This window comes from Ruditapes philippinarum, unplaced genomic scaffold (assembly GCF_026571515.1).
Source record: "Ruditapes philippinarum isolate M1 unplaced genomic scaffold, ASM2657151v2 ctg1108_1_1_1_1, whole genome shotgun sequence".
Lineage (NCBI taxonomy): Eukaryota > Metazoa > Mollusca > Bivalvia > Venerida > Veneridae > Ruditapes > Ruditapes philippinarum.
The window spans coordinates 221,396-239,316 of record NW_026864791.1 but is presented as its reverse complement, the minus strand read 5'-3'; the positions used below and the strand labels follow the sequence as shown (position 1 = coordinate 239,316).

Sequence of the window (17,921 nt, the reverse complement as noted above, 5' to 3'; positions counted from 1 at the left end):
ATTTTAGTATTTTAATCATATAGTTTTTAAAAGAAGTTTTTTGGAAGCTGAAAATCCTAAAATCTTGTTGAAATATTGTATTGGTTATAATGTTAGTTTATTTCTCCAAACTTGCAATGGCTAAATACAATTCGATAGCTTGCTGTTGATGAAAGATGTATCAAATGATTTGGCTAATGAATAATGAGAATAGTGTTTGAATGTAGTATTAATGTAGTATGAATGTAGTATTATTCAACTTAGATGTATGGTAATGACACAGAATACTAAACACAATAAAAAATATGTATATACAGGTTTATATTCGATGCTCTACTTCAATAGATTTACAAGTTTGATAATCTTCAAATATTATTATAAATAGTTTAATATATTATTTGAACAGGTGGACTTGCCAAAATCGGCAACTAATAAGTCGTATGAAGTATTAATCTGGATAGAAAATGCTGAATTTTTGTCCTAAAATGGGAATTAAATAACTTGTTCGTTTGTGTATAGAATGTATGCCTTGAAGACGTTTCTGAAATTATTTATGGCTGTTTTGACTTTGATACCAAGCACATTGTACATGGTATTTGTGTACAAGTATTTGTATATATTAAACTGTCAGTAGGTAGTTGTTCATAAGCAGACGATAATACTGGTGTAGTAACATTACAGATATATCTATATTTCAATAAGAAAGCAATAGTGATGATGCATCTATGTAAAGTAATCCAACACCCGGATGTTATGTTGTAATGTCAAACAGCCCACACAGGTTAGAAACAATGATTTAAAAAAAGATAAAGCAAACAATACATGCAATATAAATCAAGAAATACCACGATAAAAATACCATTTGTACCTTTTTTTCAAATAATTTCTTCACTGTCCCTTTTATGATGGATTACACGTCCATAGCAGATAAAAATGCCTTGTCCTGTGTTATTAATTTTTACACGATATTGTGCATTCGTAAATCAAATGCATCATTTTTACACACATTTTACGCATAAAATGGTGGTTTTACCGTGGTAACATGCACAAATACTTATCTATTACCCACCAGTAAGAGTCCAGCCTAGAAAGCTCATCACCAAGCTCTGATAAAGCATCCACTTCACTCGGACATCTTTCAAACACAAGCTGATTTCTCCTCTGCGCTTTCTGACGCAACTCTGACGATGAAATATATCCATCTTCGTCACTGTCTAGAGCTGCGAAAATTATGTCTAGTTCTTCTTCAGTTAAATTGAGATCTTTTGAAATTTTTGATAACGACTTTCGCGTTATTCTTATTTCCGGTGCGTCATTTCCGTTCGTGTCGTCTGCAGTTATAAGTTCCAATAGCTTTGTTGCGTCTAATTCAATTGAATTCTGAGAAGCTAGACTCAGTTTTCGAGTATTTTTGAATGATCTTCTGTCGACTGACATGCTCAAAGTTTAGTTTAATGAACACATGATCCTAGTTTTACACCAAATAACTTGTATTTTCTCCCTATTGTTCAAGATTCAAACTATCTTCATTTAATTTTCTTTGCCACCATCTGTTACTGTCATTCGATACATTATAAGTTTATTAACAAGTTATTATTTTTGTTAAACATGTGTATGCATCAACTTAATTTAAAATGATATCCAATAACTTGATTGTAAACTTTAAGAGATTTATGATGTTAAAAGTATCACTGCAATTCTTTGCTATCTTTGAAAGTAGTCTGTAAACTTAAACCGAGCAACCAGTTACATTTCTATTTACTTTTCATAATCTTCGTGAAATTTCGTAATATTTATAAAGAAAATATATGCATCAAAACTTACGACATCCCACTCTTAGCTTTTAATAATATTAAATAAATAACTTTTTTCTACATTTTTACACTGTTGTGTAAGTGAACAACAAATGTGAAATCTTGTTTAAGCTGTTGAACCTAAATAGTTATAATTAACCTTATCCACTAGAAAAAATACGAATTCCCTTACTCCATCAAGTTTTAAGTCGGATATTCTGTTCGTTAGACTTTATTTGAAATACAACCTTCGGTTACAAACCAGTGAAGTACTGTAAATGTATAGGCAAGAAAGAACAAGTGGGCTGAATTTCAAGTGTTATAAACTATAGACAATTTTATTATAGTGGCAATAGAAATTTGTGGGTTTTATCAGGGCTAATCTGATTTAAAATCAACCTTTCCTTTTCTACTTGCAACATGATTAAATTTTAATGTCGGATTAAATGTCATAAGTTAGATCCTTATATTGTGCCCGTTATTTTTATATATCATTTTATAGATAAAATCGAGATTTATCAATCGATTGTCAGTTAATTAAACTTTTGAAAATAAAAGTACGACCGGTTTTTGGCATTTTGAAAAAGAAGAATCAAATTGCAAAGTTAATCACTTTTAGATATTTTACAGGAAAATGCATTATTTCTTTAATTAAAAATGAAAACCTAATCAAAAGCGCTTTAAACTGAACATATCAAAATTAAATGAAAATTCCTTTCCTCTAACATTATTAGTTATAAATAAATTATATAATAAACATTCAATATAATTTCCTATCCAATTGCAATACCGGTATATTCATATACATTATGAATAAATCATCGCACGCTTTATTGCCTCTAACTTACCGGAAGGAGCACATGATAGCCAACAATATCAATTTATTTTGAATTATCAATCAAACTTGCAAGCACAAACGAGCATACATGCTCATTATAATCCACATGTGTTTTGCTTATACGGTATATGAAGAGAAAAAAGAACAAATATTCCTAATGGCAAATATGTCAACGATCGAACAAGATTAACCATTTAATCTTAAGATATATTTGTATGTGTAAATCTCCATCAACTTTGTGTTTTATGTCCGAAGCTTAAAGTAAGTAACACACATTTCACCATCCACATATCAACATTCAAGTGTATTTTATTCCATTAGCATAAATACAAAATGTGCATATTGAGTACTTAAAATGTATAAGTAAACAGCAAATATTTGTCATTTTCTAAATATAAAGTAAACGTGAAGTTTAAAGTCTTCGCTTCAATAAATTTCGATGTTAAGTATTGTAGACAGGTGTACTTATACCCCGGTTTGCAAAAAGTAGTGATTTGATTTTATGATCCAATGGAAATTACATCAAATAATAACCATAATAAACTATAAAATTCACATTTACAACCCTATTATAAACTTTTAGCATTTCTCCCTCAAAAGGAAACAGGATATTTGATTAAATGTAGGTTTGTTTAATGATTCTATTTCTGTAATTTTAATATTTGTGATTATACTAGTTTTATGTGTGTAATATAACATTTTAATATGTAAATGTTAAGTTAGTAAATATTAATTTGGTTATATCGCAAAGTAAATTTTATCCCTTTGCTTACTTTGTCTGCATCAGTATTTTTGAATACTTTGGTTTAATTTATTTCACAATTGATCGTGTTTATATACCTCATTCTCACGCAAACTTAGTGTAGTTTATCCTTAACCTGCTGGGGTCAACAGATTGTTTCCATGCAAGCAGAAGATGATCAGCGGTCAAACCATAGTCGGAACTATTCACCATTCAGTCAGTAGTTATAACGAAATTTTCCCCCAAAAATGTTGAAACGTTTCCTCCAGCATGAAAGACGAACAATTCCATTAAGATATTTAATGTTGAAAGGCTAAATATTTTTTCTTCGAAGAATTTCACTTACCCTCACTCACCCACACACACACCTCTCCCGTTGCGTTACTAATTGCTTTTCAAATATAACCCATTATTAGCTCACTCTGATTAAAAATAGACAAGTTTTTGTTAGATTTGTATATCTCTATACTTGTGTCACGATTAACTTTAAAAATACTACATGCGACAATTAAAAGTTTAACTCGACTATAATTAACATATCATTTCATGTGCGAAGGCAACAATGTAACGTTAAAATTGATGAAATATAAACTGCAATGACGTGTTCTAGTTTGTCAAAAACAATTTATATGTATATAGATAATTATTTTTGTTAAATTTCATTTCAAATAAGAAACATTGTTTAACAATTAGGACAATTATGTGGTGCTGTAGTTGTTAATATAATTACTTAGATAGTCCATATCATTATTATAAAAAAGATACACAATGTAAATACTGAAGCACGAAACTTGCTGGCGTCTTGAATGTCTTAAAATAGTTATTGTTAATAAATAAGAGAGTTAAGTCATCGGTATATGCTGGTCACAATTTTCTCTACATAATTGTGGAATTTTAAAATTATTAAAGTTTTATCACAACATTATTAACATGGGCAACGGTTGTACGTTAGTCATTTGATCGTGTTATTTCTTGAACTGTTGTGCTCATTGCTGTGTTGTGCTTTTTTAGTTAGTTAGGTTAGAATTATGTCAGATTTTCTCATCCTTTGCTGTTTTAAAAACATCATAGAGTTATTAAGAGTAATTACTGATATTAAAGTCTTTGCCTAGACGAAATACAAGAAATTATAGGACACACATGTTTGTATGGATGGCGACGGCTGGATGTGGATAGGAGGGGCAGGGGTATATAATACGTATAACTTTAATAATAAAATCTGTTACTAGAGTATTACCCCCCCCCCCCCCAAAAAAAATGCCCTAAACAAAGACACAAGAATAACACGTACGTATGGTGCCCGACATGCTGTTAATGCGATTATGGACTTTGCAGAGTTCTTTATCAAGTTAATGATTCGTTAAATTGTTATGATTTTAGAAGATTCGTGTATATACCTGATGTGCTTGAATGATTACACTAAACGTATACTGTTTATATGCTTGAAATAGATCTCTCGACGACAACAACAAAAATAGACCGTAGACTCGATTTGATAGATAATGAAAAGGGCAATATTTGTAATGCCCCAAAGCACCAGCTTAAGCCAAACTGAAATCAATGATCCAGAAAGACCACGTACGGGATTATCAAAAATACGTTTGGATTTATTGTCTGTCGTATTTCCCAGTGAGAAGATAACAGTTGAGTATGGTTTCACGAGGGTCGTGTAGTGCTTGCTATAGATGGCGTATGTGTATATGAAAGCATTCCTTTAATTATACAAAAGTTTAAATCAAGTGAAGATAAGTGTACTTAACATGTACATACAGGATGCGCTATAATTTTCTTTCAAGAGCGGAAGCAGCGGTTTAGTAATTATACTATATGACTACAAATTCGCGGGCCGCGAGTTCAATCTTCAGCTACTTCAACTAAAATCACTGACAAGTCTTTTAGATAGCACTTTTAAAAAGGTCCAAGGTATTGGTGCACACCTTTCACATAAAATGCAGTTAATCCTGATTCTAGAAAAATGCATAACAATTTCAAAAATACCGGCTTTATCAAAACTTTAGTCTGTTGTGATACAGACTTTAACACACTTAAATAATTCTAAAAAGAAGTAACAATAGTGACATTGTAATTTCAATTAAGTTATAAATATCACCCTTTGGCAAAATTTAGTTATTGATCAATATATTTAAAATATACATTTGTACACAGCGAGCAAGTAAACAATCGTAAATATAACATGTGTTTTTCTTTCATTTTTTTTTTAAATAAACATTCAAATGCATAATATCTAAAACCTGGTAAAGCATATCATTTTGCTGTAAATATTCACCTGTTAAAAAGACGAAAAGAAGTTCATGTAAAATTTCATCCCAAAATATAGGTTACTATTCACCCCATGCAGATTCCTCCACCTTTTATAAATGTCACGAGACTCACCAACTTAACGTCTGTAATCCCTCGTCTAAGTCACCTATAAACTCTTCTAATGACACTTCGTCAAGAGAATTAGCACTCTGAATTCGAGACCTTCTTCTCTCTTTTAGTGTCTCGCTGATTTCTTTAAATCCGTGTGAAAATTCCTCCTTTCCGATTTTCCCGTCGCCGTCTTTGTCAAGCGCCTGAAACACGCTTTTTATCTCCTCTCTGGTGAGTTCCGGACAAATATTGGAAAGTTCCGCTTCATCGATGTAGCCCGAACCATCCAAATCACAGGCGCGAAATAACGAGGAGACCGATCCGGACCTGTCCATCTTTATAATAACAACTTAAAACGTACGATATTTGAATCACGTTTGCTCATCCATTGTTTTACACTGTGTAGGATGCACAATGAAATCTTCGATTGTTTAAGAAATATCCTGAAAAATAGGTAGAATTGTAAATCTGATTTCTCCGCGTAGGCTTTAGCTTGTCTGTTATTTTAATTAAACATAAGACACGTAAGGAATGTGCGTTACAATATATACAATAATGTGTCATTTGGAGTAACATCTGGATATCGACCAGCTTGGAATAAATATCGCCACTTACATTGCAAATATGAACATTTCTGTTAAAATAGTTTTTGGAAGTCATGAATTAAATGTAAATTATAGTTCGATCTGATTAGAAATATTAAACAAGGGAACCATTGATAAAAATGCGCTCACCTGGCATAACCTTCTCTATAATTATGAGTAAGACACTTGGTTTTAGAAGCCAAGACCACTGTGATCTTGACCTTTGACCGAATGACCTCAAAATTTATAATGGTCATCTATACTAGTCATGAATAATCTCCGCCAGATCTTAGGACTGTAGACTCATGGTGTTAAAGAGAAGATTTTCTAACAAAAATGGAATTCCCATGAGCACCAGTGCAGGGCCAATGATAACCAAAGAGTCATCATTTCAACAACCGTAGGAGGCACATTTGATGATTATACATCTCTAGCCATTGGGGTTCTATTGGAGAAGATTTTTGAATATTTTCCGGGGCTGGGCCAACTTTGAACCATACTCTTCGGTTCCAGCAGTTTTAAAGTTAAATACATCTTCAAGTTTTATAAAACTCACATTACTCAGTTTGCATTTTGCCTGTATGTTTATAAATAATTATTGCATAGGCCTTTAATTAAACGATATCTAGATGAAATATTATAGAGCTTGATAAATAGAGGATATTCAAGTTTTTTCTATAAATACATGATTTATTTTCATCGAGTGGTATGAAAATAAATATTTCATGAGTGGCGGTAGCCACGAGTGAAATATGGTAATTTTCATGCCACAAGATGAAAATAAATCATGTATTTATAGAAAAAACTTGAATTTTCTGTTTATTATATACATTTTTCACTTTCTGGACATTAAAATTTGCAAGACTTTCCCTTAAATTTTGAGTACTGGCAGAATTTAAAAGAAAGTAGTCCGACAAGACACCAGTGAAAATACAGAAAATATGTTTCACTGCAGTGAAAAATAAATTTTTACAGTGAAAATACGGAAAATGAAAATACGCATTTTATTTCATCAATATTTCTCTATATTTCATTTCATTTTACAACATTGAGTGTAGTTATTGTTTAAGCTGATTTTCCCGGGTAGGCACTTTAAAAGGCTTTATCATTTTTTAAATTAAAACATACAACACCGTAATGTCGTTGCAAATCATTTTAAAATGAAGTTGGACATTTGGAAGTAAGCCAATCTGAATATCAAACCCAGCTTTGGGTTAATAAAACAATGTAACTTAACTTTGCAAATATGAAACATTTTATGTTGTGTTTTTCGGGCAAAATTTAAAGCGTGAATTATGGTTCGATCTTAAATGAAAAATATAAAACCAATGAAGCACAATTGAAAATCATAATTAATGGAATATCATGGTTTTTTTAATGAATAATGAACGTTTGATTAAACTTTTATAAATATAGTATTGAAGGTTTAGTGTAAGTACAAAAAAATGAAAAAGTTAAACTTTGGGTTTTTTTAAAGTTCGGGTGTAAAGAAAACTTTTAACTTATTTTTAACCACTCAGTAGTGTTGTTATATACATGTGCAAAAATGGCCGTACATACGCAACACCAGTAGGACTCGAACACATGATCCCTGGATTGAAATGTAGTCACCTTAAATCCTAGACCATTGAATGGCATTGAATATTTTGCAAGTGGACGTGGAACATGCTAAACAGATATCATAAATATACCAAGAGCACCGCATGCGGAGCTCGTCTGTCAAAAATCTTAACTTAAAAAGGGGCATAACTAATAAATATTCAGAACAACTTAACCTTGTTATGATAAGCAATTATTCCAAGTTTCATGTCAATGTTTTGAGCAATAGGCTACAATAAAGTTTTTCCCGATGACGACAACGACGTGCAGCGATCATACTAGCTCGACTTTTTCTTAGAAACAGACAAGCTAAAAATAAATAAATTAGAACGAAGACACTATCATTAGAATACAAGATCTAAGAACGAAAACATAAACTTAAATAACAGATTAAAATACGGAACATTTAATTAATAGATTTAATATAGTAGAGATGTCCATTCTCATTTTTAAAGTCATTTCAATATACGCAATGTGAGACTGCACATTCACTCAAACTTATCCTGTGTGGGATATGCACCGAGTGATAGTCGTTATTACTTGATTGTCACAAAGTTTATTTCTATCCTTCTTTTGGCTCTTAATTACTCCATTTTCCCTTTACGCATTTATCTTGTATAAAAAGAAAGAAAAATATGACAGCCGAATGCGAAAGGTCGGCGTTCGATTAAACGCCAAAGAAATGAAATTCCTATGTCTATTCAAGCCAACGTAACAAAATTTAATATATTTACCTGAATCCTTTAGTCCGTTATTCGCAAGAGGTAAATATTGTAAATTATGTACTCTGAATGAGATGGAAATGTAGATATAGATATGTAACCAATTTATTTGATGTTATGTTCCTTTCTAAATTCCTTGAAACATTTAACAAAAACACGTACACTTTGTTATCTTTAGTTTTGTTAAAGACTTTTAACAACCATTATAACAGCATACGACACTCTCTCTACAAATGAAGTTCCCGCGTGATCAATACGGTAAAATGAGATAATTTATTCGTTCAATAAAACGTCAGGTGTAGGGAAAACAGGCTGATAAGGTTCCTATAGGAGAAATCTAATTAAAATGTTATTTATAGAACAAAGTATGGTGGCTGATTTGTGCCATTTGTGATTTCGCTCCGCGCCCCCGCCATTTTAACTTGTTAATTCTCGACTTTTCGCTTGGCGGAGTCGCGGGACGAAAACACGCTTATTAGCGGGGCCGCGGGGCGAAGTTTTGTTTTGTCAAATATCGCCCGCGCCCCCGCCGTTTTATTTATTAATTCTCGCTCCGCGCCGTCGCGGGGCGAAGTTTTATTTATTTAACTTCGCCGCGCGCCCCCGCTAATTAGCGTGTTTTCGCTCCGCGACCCCGCCATTTAAACTTGTTAATTCTCGGCTTTTCGCTTGGCGGGGTCGCGGGACGAAAACACGCTAATTAGCGGGGCCGCGGGGCGAAGTTTTATTTTATTAAATTTCGCCCTGCGCCCCCGCCGTTTTATTTCTTAATTCTCGCTCCGCGCCCTCGCGGGGCGAAAATTTATTCGTTAAACTTCTACCGCGCGCCCCCGCTAATTAGCGTGTTTTCGCTCCGCGACCCGCCATTTTAACTTGTTAATTCTCGAGTTTCGCTTCGCGGGACTAAAACACGAATGTCACAAATCAGCCACCCTAACAAAGTGTCAACACAGAGAAACCAATACTATTTTAGTTACTATTATATAAGATCCGACATGAACTGATGACAAAGTTCTGGAAAATTGTTTTAAATATGGCTTTCTATGATTAATTAAGATTGGCTGGTTATAGTTGTCAGAGAAGTTCACATGCTTATTTAGTTTCAAAGTTAATTATTTACAATTTGTTCTGATTATAAAATCTATCATCTGTATTTTTGAATAGGTTGTGAATTATATACTTTTGGAACCGTATCATGTGATTAAATGCTTCACACATTTTGAGATTATGAATTATATGTTTAAACATATGAGTTATCATCCTGGTGTGTGAATTGTATGCTGATCTTATGTATATACTTGTTTCCTAGTATATTCCGGCCCCTAGGATGTTTTCCGGCCCTTTATAATTTTCGTCCAGTACGGTCTGTTTTTACCAGTAGGATCATTCATTTGTTTTCTATGCAACACAGCAGTTAAAATAATACAGCGATTTAAAAATATGTTTTGAATTTTTTTCTGTTGTTTAAAGTCACCTTAGAGAACATGCGACATTTAGAAATAAACACAACCTGGGGAATTCTTGTTTGAATGGCCATGCGCAATAACTGATACCCCATTCCAGGTAAATCAATACTTTTGAACAATATAGACGACGTGGAAAAGGTTGGGAAGTTCTAAGTCTTTGATAAAATCTTCATAACATTTCTTACTGGTACTGAATTATATTCAAAATAAAAAAGGTCCGTAAAACTGCTATGAAATTTTGAATAAACGTGAGAAAAAGTGTTACATTCAGGCCTATATTCCAACTCAAAAGGTAAATAAAAGAGAAACATTGAAAACATGGTTATGCTGGACAGGTACCTAACTTTGATCTGTCAAAGTTTTGTACTCGTTCGTAGACAGATTTTCAATTGATTTGTTAGAAAGTGCGATTTAGGGCTTGAAACTGCTATAGGAAACCAGTATGGATATAGTTAGTTTTGCTCTCTCAAGTGCTTGAACATATTAAACATTAAATTTGATTGTTGTTGTTGTTGTTGGAGGAGACGATGTGTTTATAAGGACATGCTAGTCACTGGCGAGATTAATATTAACATTTTTGCTTGTACGAGTTTAATAAAAGTTTATATCAAAAGACAACTCCTATCAGAAAGCCAGATTCGTTTTGTCACATAGTTAATTTTAACAAAAACAATCCATTTTAAACTAAAATAGAACAAATCTACTTTTGCGCAATTTTGTGCGATTATTATACATTGTTGATGATGCCGAACCTTTATTATCCCCCGCCGAAAGGAGGCGGGGGATATGGAAATAGTCTCCGTCCGTCCGTCCTTCCGTCCGACATTTTTGTCCGGAGCATATCTCAAAAGTATTTGAGGTATCAGCTTGAAACTTCATAGGTGGATAGATCATATTGAGGAGGAGTACAGTGCACAAGAATGATAACTCTACCTTGCATAATTTTTGAGTTATTGCCCTTTGTTATTTTTCAAACTTATTCTTTGTCCAGAGCATAACACAAAAAAGCCTTTGTGATATCAATATGAAACTTCATAGGTGGATAGATCTCACTCAGGAGGTTTGCAGTGCACAAGAATGATAACTCTACCCTTCATAATTTTTTAGTTATTGCCCTTTGTTATTTTTCATACTTAATTTTTCACCTGAGTGTAGCATAACTCAAAAGTCTTTGAGATGTCAACATGAAACTTCATTGGTGGATAGATATTATTGAGGGGGAATGCTGTGCGCAAGAATGATAACTCTTCCCTTTATAATTTTTGAGTTATAGCCCTTTGTTATTTTTCATACTTTATGTCCAGAGCTTGTCTCAAAAAGTATTTGAGGTATCAACTTGAAACTTCATAGGTGGATAGATCATATTGAGGAGGAGTACAGTGCACAAGAATGATAACTCTAATCTGCATAATTTTTGAGTTATTGTCCTTTGTCATTTTTTCAAACCAGAGCATAACTCAAAAAGCCTTTGAGATATCAATATGAAACTTCATAGGTGGATAGATCTCACTCAGGAGGTGTGCAGTGCACAAGAATGATAACTCTACCCTTCATTATTTTTAGTTATTGCCCTTTGTTATTTTTCATATCTAATTTTTCACCTGAGTGGAGCATAATTCAAAAGTCTTTGAGATGTCAACATGAAACTTCATAGGTAGTTTTATCATATTGAGGATGAATGCTGTGTGCAAGAATGATAACTCTACTCTTTATAATTTATGAGTTATTGCCCTTTGTTTATTTTTCATACTTTTTACTGTCGGGAGCTTATTTTAAAAAGTGTAAGAGATATCAACTTGAAACTTCATAGCTGGATAGATCTCATTGAGGAGGAGTGCAGCACACAAGAATTATAGCCTACCCTGCATTATTTTTCAGTTATTGCCCTTTGTTATTTTCAGCCAACAGGATTCACATAGTTTTCAAATCTGTTATCACTTCGGCATCAGTTTTCATTACCAAAAGACCTCTTAAAATTGAATTATTCTGCTCTACTACATATACATTCTTCCAATGAGCAAACACATTCGGCGAGGGATGACCATGTTAACATGGCTCTTATAATTGGATCAGTATTGTAAGTACTCACCTTTATTTTACTTCATAATATTTTTCAACTGTGTTACCTCGAGTACAATAACTTTATGAATTCTTTATTCTCTTAAAATGAAAACAAGTCCAAACAAAGTACAAAGGTGATTTGATATGGGTTTTGCCTCGGAAAATGAAAACAAGGCTAGATTGTGTACAAAAGTTATTTGATATAGAATATTTATACTTGGGAAACGGAAACGAGGCCATACTGATAATATTGGATCCAATAATTATTTATATTTGGAGATCACATGATACTTACGTATATATAACGCATAGAAAATAAGGGAAGTCATAAAGCGACTTTAAAGCTTTACTGATATTTCAGGCACGTGCGGCATATGAGTAGAACCACCAGTCTCCTGTATGCAATGCCTTACCAGGCGTAAGGTTATAATAAAGACACATATTAGCTTGATTTTGTACAGTTGTGAAGATTTATATAAATGAATCATTTTTTCAGCTCCCTTTCGGAGTCTCTGGTTTTATAATCAATGAAGTCGTATTTACCATCACAGCTGTTTCCTAACGTATCTATCCATTTCTATTGAACAAAAACTCATTATGTTTGTTCACATTACAAACTTGATATAAAGTATAGTTATAATTCGAGGACGACAACACATTTTGTAAATGAGTCGCTTCAATTTATTTTACATACTAATTGTCTGTCTGTATCTACATTACTCTTGAAAGAAAAAGAAAAAAAGTATCAACCATCAAGACAAAAATGGCTTTGAGCACATAATTCTGTAATGGTTGTAGGTCACAGATGTACATATTTCTGAAAGACCTATGTTTGCTTTTATATCTACATGAAGTTTATATATACATATGTATTTCAAATATAGATGTTGTATAAGACTTTAGTTGAGATATATACACAGTACACTTTCTTTAGATATTTCAAATGAAACTAAAGTTAACTCCATGTTGTTAAATAATGTTTTGATTTATATCCAAGTCAAGATAGGTCATTCGAATAGGCCAAATTCTCGGAAATGCCGTGCGCTCGTTTTTCCGTACATCACAATTTTGAAATGAAGAGACAGTTTGCCGGGCGTGATGGGTACAAATAAATGACGTAAGACTAATTAAATAAACTGACCGTCCGACAATATTAACACCGTATTAGAGGTTTGTCGGAAAGAGCCTGTAAGAGATACTGGTATATCAGTACAGTAGATGCATATAAATAAAATACAGTTGATGTATTTTGTTTGGTGAACAGCTGTATATCAAACCTGATATCTAACAATGAAATGAAATATATTCAAGCGTCTAACAGTTTGTGAGTCTAGAACATTAAACTATGAAATAACACAATGTTACATTACTCGCAAGTATTGTACGAAATAAACTGGTTTGAATTTTAAATATATGATTATTGTTTTCTTTATTTGCTGTGTTTTTTTTTGCGTTCTTTATGGACTTCCTGCCTTTAGCTAACGATAGTATTGTTATCAGTCTGGGTGTGCTTGCTAGTCTGGCTTTATACTACACATATGTCACTTTTATTTCCTCTTTCTAATGGCACCAATAGATTATATTCTTTCCGGAAATGATCCTCCGGCGTTTTTGTACATTTGTATGGTAAATCACGGATTTATATTACAAATAATATAAATCCGTGGGTAAATGTACTAGTTAACGTACGTTTTGATTTTGGTGTGGACCATACAATTCATTTCACATTGTAAACTGTCTTGTATGTGTGTGTGTTTTTTTAATAGTTTGAGTTCTTTAAATATATCTGTTTCACTGCACATACTATTGGTGCGTTGGATAACAGAAATATTAAAAAGGACAACGTAGAAAACAATGAGATTGCAAGTTTTCAGTGGTGCCGACTAATATTTTCTTCTACTTTAGCTCCTACTTATTGTGTACGCCTGTGTTCCAAATATAACTCACAAATAGCGCGGATAATGAGTATTAAGTTGTTAAGACTATTTTAGTGTTGTAACCTCCAGAAAACATCCCTGACATTTGCTGTTACATTATTATTCCCGATGAAAAGGTCCATTTTCATTCAACGTTCAAATATCATAGATGATTCAGACATGAAGATTTCTTGTAGCATGTTTCTATGTTCTCTGCTTTGCCCAAAAAATGAGGTATACGCATTGTAACTGAATCATTCGACCGTACTAGAAATGTTAAAGGAACTCTACTGAGGTCAAAAAGTCTAAAACATAAAATTTGAATTTCTAACATATAATATATATTAGCTGGGAATATTTACAAAAGATAACTAAGAAATATACTCAGAAATAATTTTAAAAATCTTGTTTTTGTGTTATCCTTAGCCCAATTTGAATGAAAAGCCTTGCAGCGCTTTTTAATTTTTAGTCATTTTTCACAACGGGAATAATTATACTGTACTGTATAAACGGAATGAGTCAATGATCTAGATGTACATCAAATGGAACATTAATTAATCTCGAAAAAAAAATTCCAGTCCCATCATGTCAAAAAACCTAAGTGAATTCCCTTTAACCTCACTTGACAAGATTTTCTGAAGTTTTACTTGAACCTAAAACTTAAAACTTTACATTAATACAACCTAAGACAAAGTTCATGATCTTGTCAAGTTACATGTGGACATTTTTGATCATTTGATAAATCAAAATGGTGATAGCTTAATTAAATAGGAGAGTATTTCAATTAACTTTATTTAAACATATGTCTAAACATGACAGAAACTCATTTCTTATTTTTTCTTATTTTCTGTTTTTCCAAGAATATGAATTACATGACTGACATACGGGTGAACTAGATAAATGGGAAATCTCGTGTTTTTTTTCCTTTCAAAATTCATTTAAACGAAGTTTTAAAATAAAATCAATATACATGAATATAAATTCATTAGTTATACCAAGTACTGTGACATGTAATATGTGTATAGTATGTTACCTATATGTATTTGCCAAATATATATATAATAAACAATTAAAATTTAAAAAATCTGATGATATTGAACTCTTTACTCCAATAAGAAACCAGAGCTTCATTAAATTTACATGCCATAATTATATGTGTCTTAGGTATTGACCTAAGAAATGTGTTAAGTTCCCAAAGGGCCTTATTGCCAGAGTAACAGATCTTGAATGTGACCTTAAATTGTAATTCCAGAAGCATGCGAATACAAACAGTAGTTTTTATTGAAAATTTGATGTTGTAAATAAAACTTAAACAAAAATTTTATAAATTTACAAAAGGCCATAATTCAGCCAAAATCCATGTCAGAATTATGGACCTTGAAACTGATATTCAATTATGATATTAAGTATATTATGTGAATTTGAAGACTAATGTTGACACAAGCGCTATGACAAAGAATTTTTGAAGGTCAATAAGGGCCATATTTCTGACAAAATCCTTGCTTGATTTGTTGACCTTAGGTAGTGACCTACAATTATGATATTAACATTGATGTTACATGCAAAGTTTAAATAAAGAATTTTTAAATTTCAAAAAGGGCTACAATTCTGTAAAGGTTGTTGCACATTTGAAGAGCAAGAAATGATGTTCTTGTGTCATTCGGGGACATTATCGGAGTTTTCAATGTCAATGTCTGACAAGGATCCATTGATGATTGTGAAGAGGACAATTTGTAAGACGTTCCGGTACTTCAAATCTTGGAGAAATTTAAGTCGACGATAATGCCGGCGCCCTGGTGAGTAATAAAGTCCTACTATTCCTAAAAAAGTCGAGCTATAAAACTCATTTAATACATTTTTGCAAAGTTGACAATTTATTGATAAATTAAAACTAAGTGCAACTGACCATATTAATCATTATCTCACTGAATTTATTAGTCATCTTGCTTTAACATGTAATTGACACTGCTTACATTGATAGCTAAAGATATTTTTTGTTGGGTTTTACGACAGCACAGGTCATATGACGACTTTCTATCTTTACTGGTGCATCCAGGCACTAACGGGTACCCGAGTAGAACCAACGATGTTCTATAAGATGGCTGGATAGTTTTATCACATGACAAATTCCGAAGTCCCTGTTGAGATCCGAACTCACCGCAGTGAGAGGCGGGCAAGTGGTTTGAAGTCAACGACATTAACCACTGGGCCACGGGTGCCTCTAGTTAAAGATATTTTAATATGGAAATACTAAAATTTAGCAGTAGAATATGGTTGGGCTTCATGCATGTGCAAGATGGCATGAATTTAAAATTTTGGCAAATCCCTATCTTATAGTCCTTGGTCAAAGGTTTAACTTTTAACAATTAACTTACTGGAATGTGCCCCTCATGGAGAGCCTGGCCAGCTGGAACATCTGTGCAGTGACCAGGCTTTGATGTATTTTAAGTCCCTTTACTACGAATAAACAGTTCCAATTTCATAGCAGGATAAATGCATTACTTCAATGGTAAATACCCACACTGTTGTTGCCTTTCTGTAGGTACATCATGTGCAGTGTATCTGTTTATTGTGAACACATTGAACGTAAAAGCTGCCACTATAAGAAACAAGAGCGCAAAAATCCTCTATATCGCTCACTCGAGAAACACTGTAAAAAACATGTAATGCTCAGGTGAGCTCAAAAGTATGTAACTGGGTAAAGAAGTAGGCCAATTCATGAATTGATATAAAAGTTCAAATTTGCATCTGAAACTGCGGGTATAGTTCAAATTCATAGCAGTAGCTAATTATAAGTATACCTATTACTGAAGGTTATTAATACCCCCACCAGCAACTTTGACTTTTTGAAAAATTCGAAGTGGTCTGAAGAAAAATTTGAACTCAACCTGTAGTAAATGAAGAATCAACTGTGTACTAATTATTTCAATTAATTACAATCCCTACTGGGGTCTTCATATAAGCTTGCTATACACCAAGTTTGATTCCTAACTCCATTTACTGTCCGGAAACCATTTGTCTATTTTTAGTAACGGTGACCTTTACCTTGACCCCAGGGGGGTCCAAATACAATTCTATACACCAAGTTTAATTACAATACCTCATTCCAAACTCTAGTTATCGTCCGAAAACTATGACGTGGACCGACCTACAAGCTTACTCCTATATACCCCCCTTAACTTCGTTTGTGGGGGTATAATAATAATGTTACTGAAGCTATAAATTCATATGTTAGTCACTGGGTCAAAATCCAAGTCAATTGAACACAAATCAAATGTTTTAAATCTATGTCAAAGTTCAAATCTGCATCTGAACTGCAGTTCAAATTTCATAACTGTGGCTCTATCTACAAACAAGAGCACCACAAAGGTGGGACAATATACGCCTGAATGTAAATTTGTTTGAGTAATGAAGAAAATAATACATTTTTCAATATGATTTGCTTTTTCGTTTTAAGTATGTTACTAAACGGAATAACAATTTTAGGATTAAAGTGAAAAATTACTCAAATCATTAAATTCATTGTAAATAATTTGATAAGATTAAGTATAATTTAAATATAAATTCTGATTTATTTCCATATCAATCAATCAAGATCATAACAAAAAATTATGGAATTAAGATACTAAATTCTGAGACACTGCAGTTACATATAATTACACATACGTTTTTAGTGTAACAAATCATAGATGTTATAAAAAGGGAGGTAACTACTGTATTCCACTTGTACTAATACATTAGCTCTGAATGAAATTATTACTTTCCAAATGGCTGGTTTCAATTTATAAAGGGCCATTACTCAATAAAACACAAATGAACTTCAATTTAATTTTATGTTTATTATTTCC

General features: G+C 32.6%; 1 protein-coding gene across 6 annotated transcripts in view; it reads right to left on the bottom strand.

The window, feature by feature from the left end:
- LOC132726807 (ras and EF-hand domain-containing protein homolog) overlaps positions 1-8,884 on the bottom strand; it is a 32,068-nt gene extending 23,184 nt beyond the window's left edge. For 2 of the 6 annotated variants that reach the window (XM_060712178.1, XM_060712182.1), the window contains exons 1-2: positions 8,643-8,884; positions 5,747-6,168 (exon numbers count right to left, since the gene is read on the bottom strand). In XM_060712178.1, coding sequence (XP_060568161.1) covers positions 5,747-6,060 — 314 coding nt within the window. In that variant the 5' untranslated portion in view covers positions 6,061-6,168; positions 8,643-8,884. Of the gene's footprint in view, positions 1-1,048; positions 1,536-2,620; positions 3,213-5,746; positions 6,329-8,642 lie in introns of those variants that run through there. The other 4 variants (XM_060712176.1, XM_060712177.1, XM_060712180.1 and 1 more) reach the window with 4 other exon arrangements.
- Between the last annotated feature and the right edge of the window lie 9,037 nt (positions 8,885-17,921).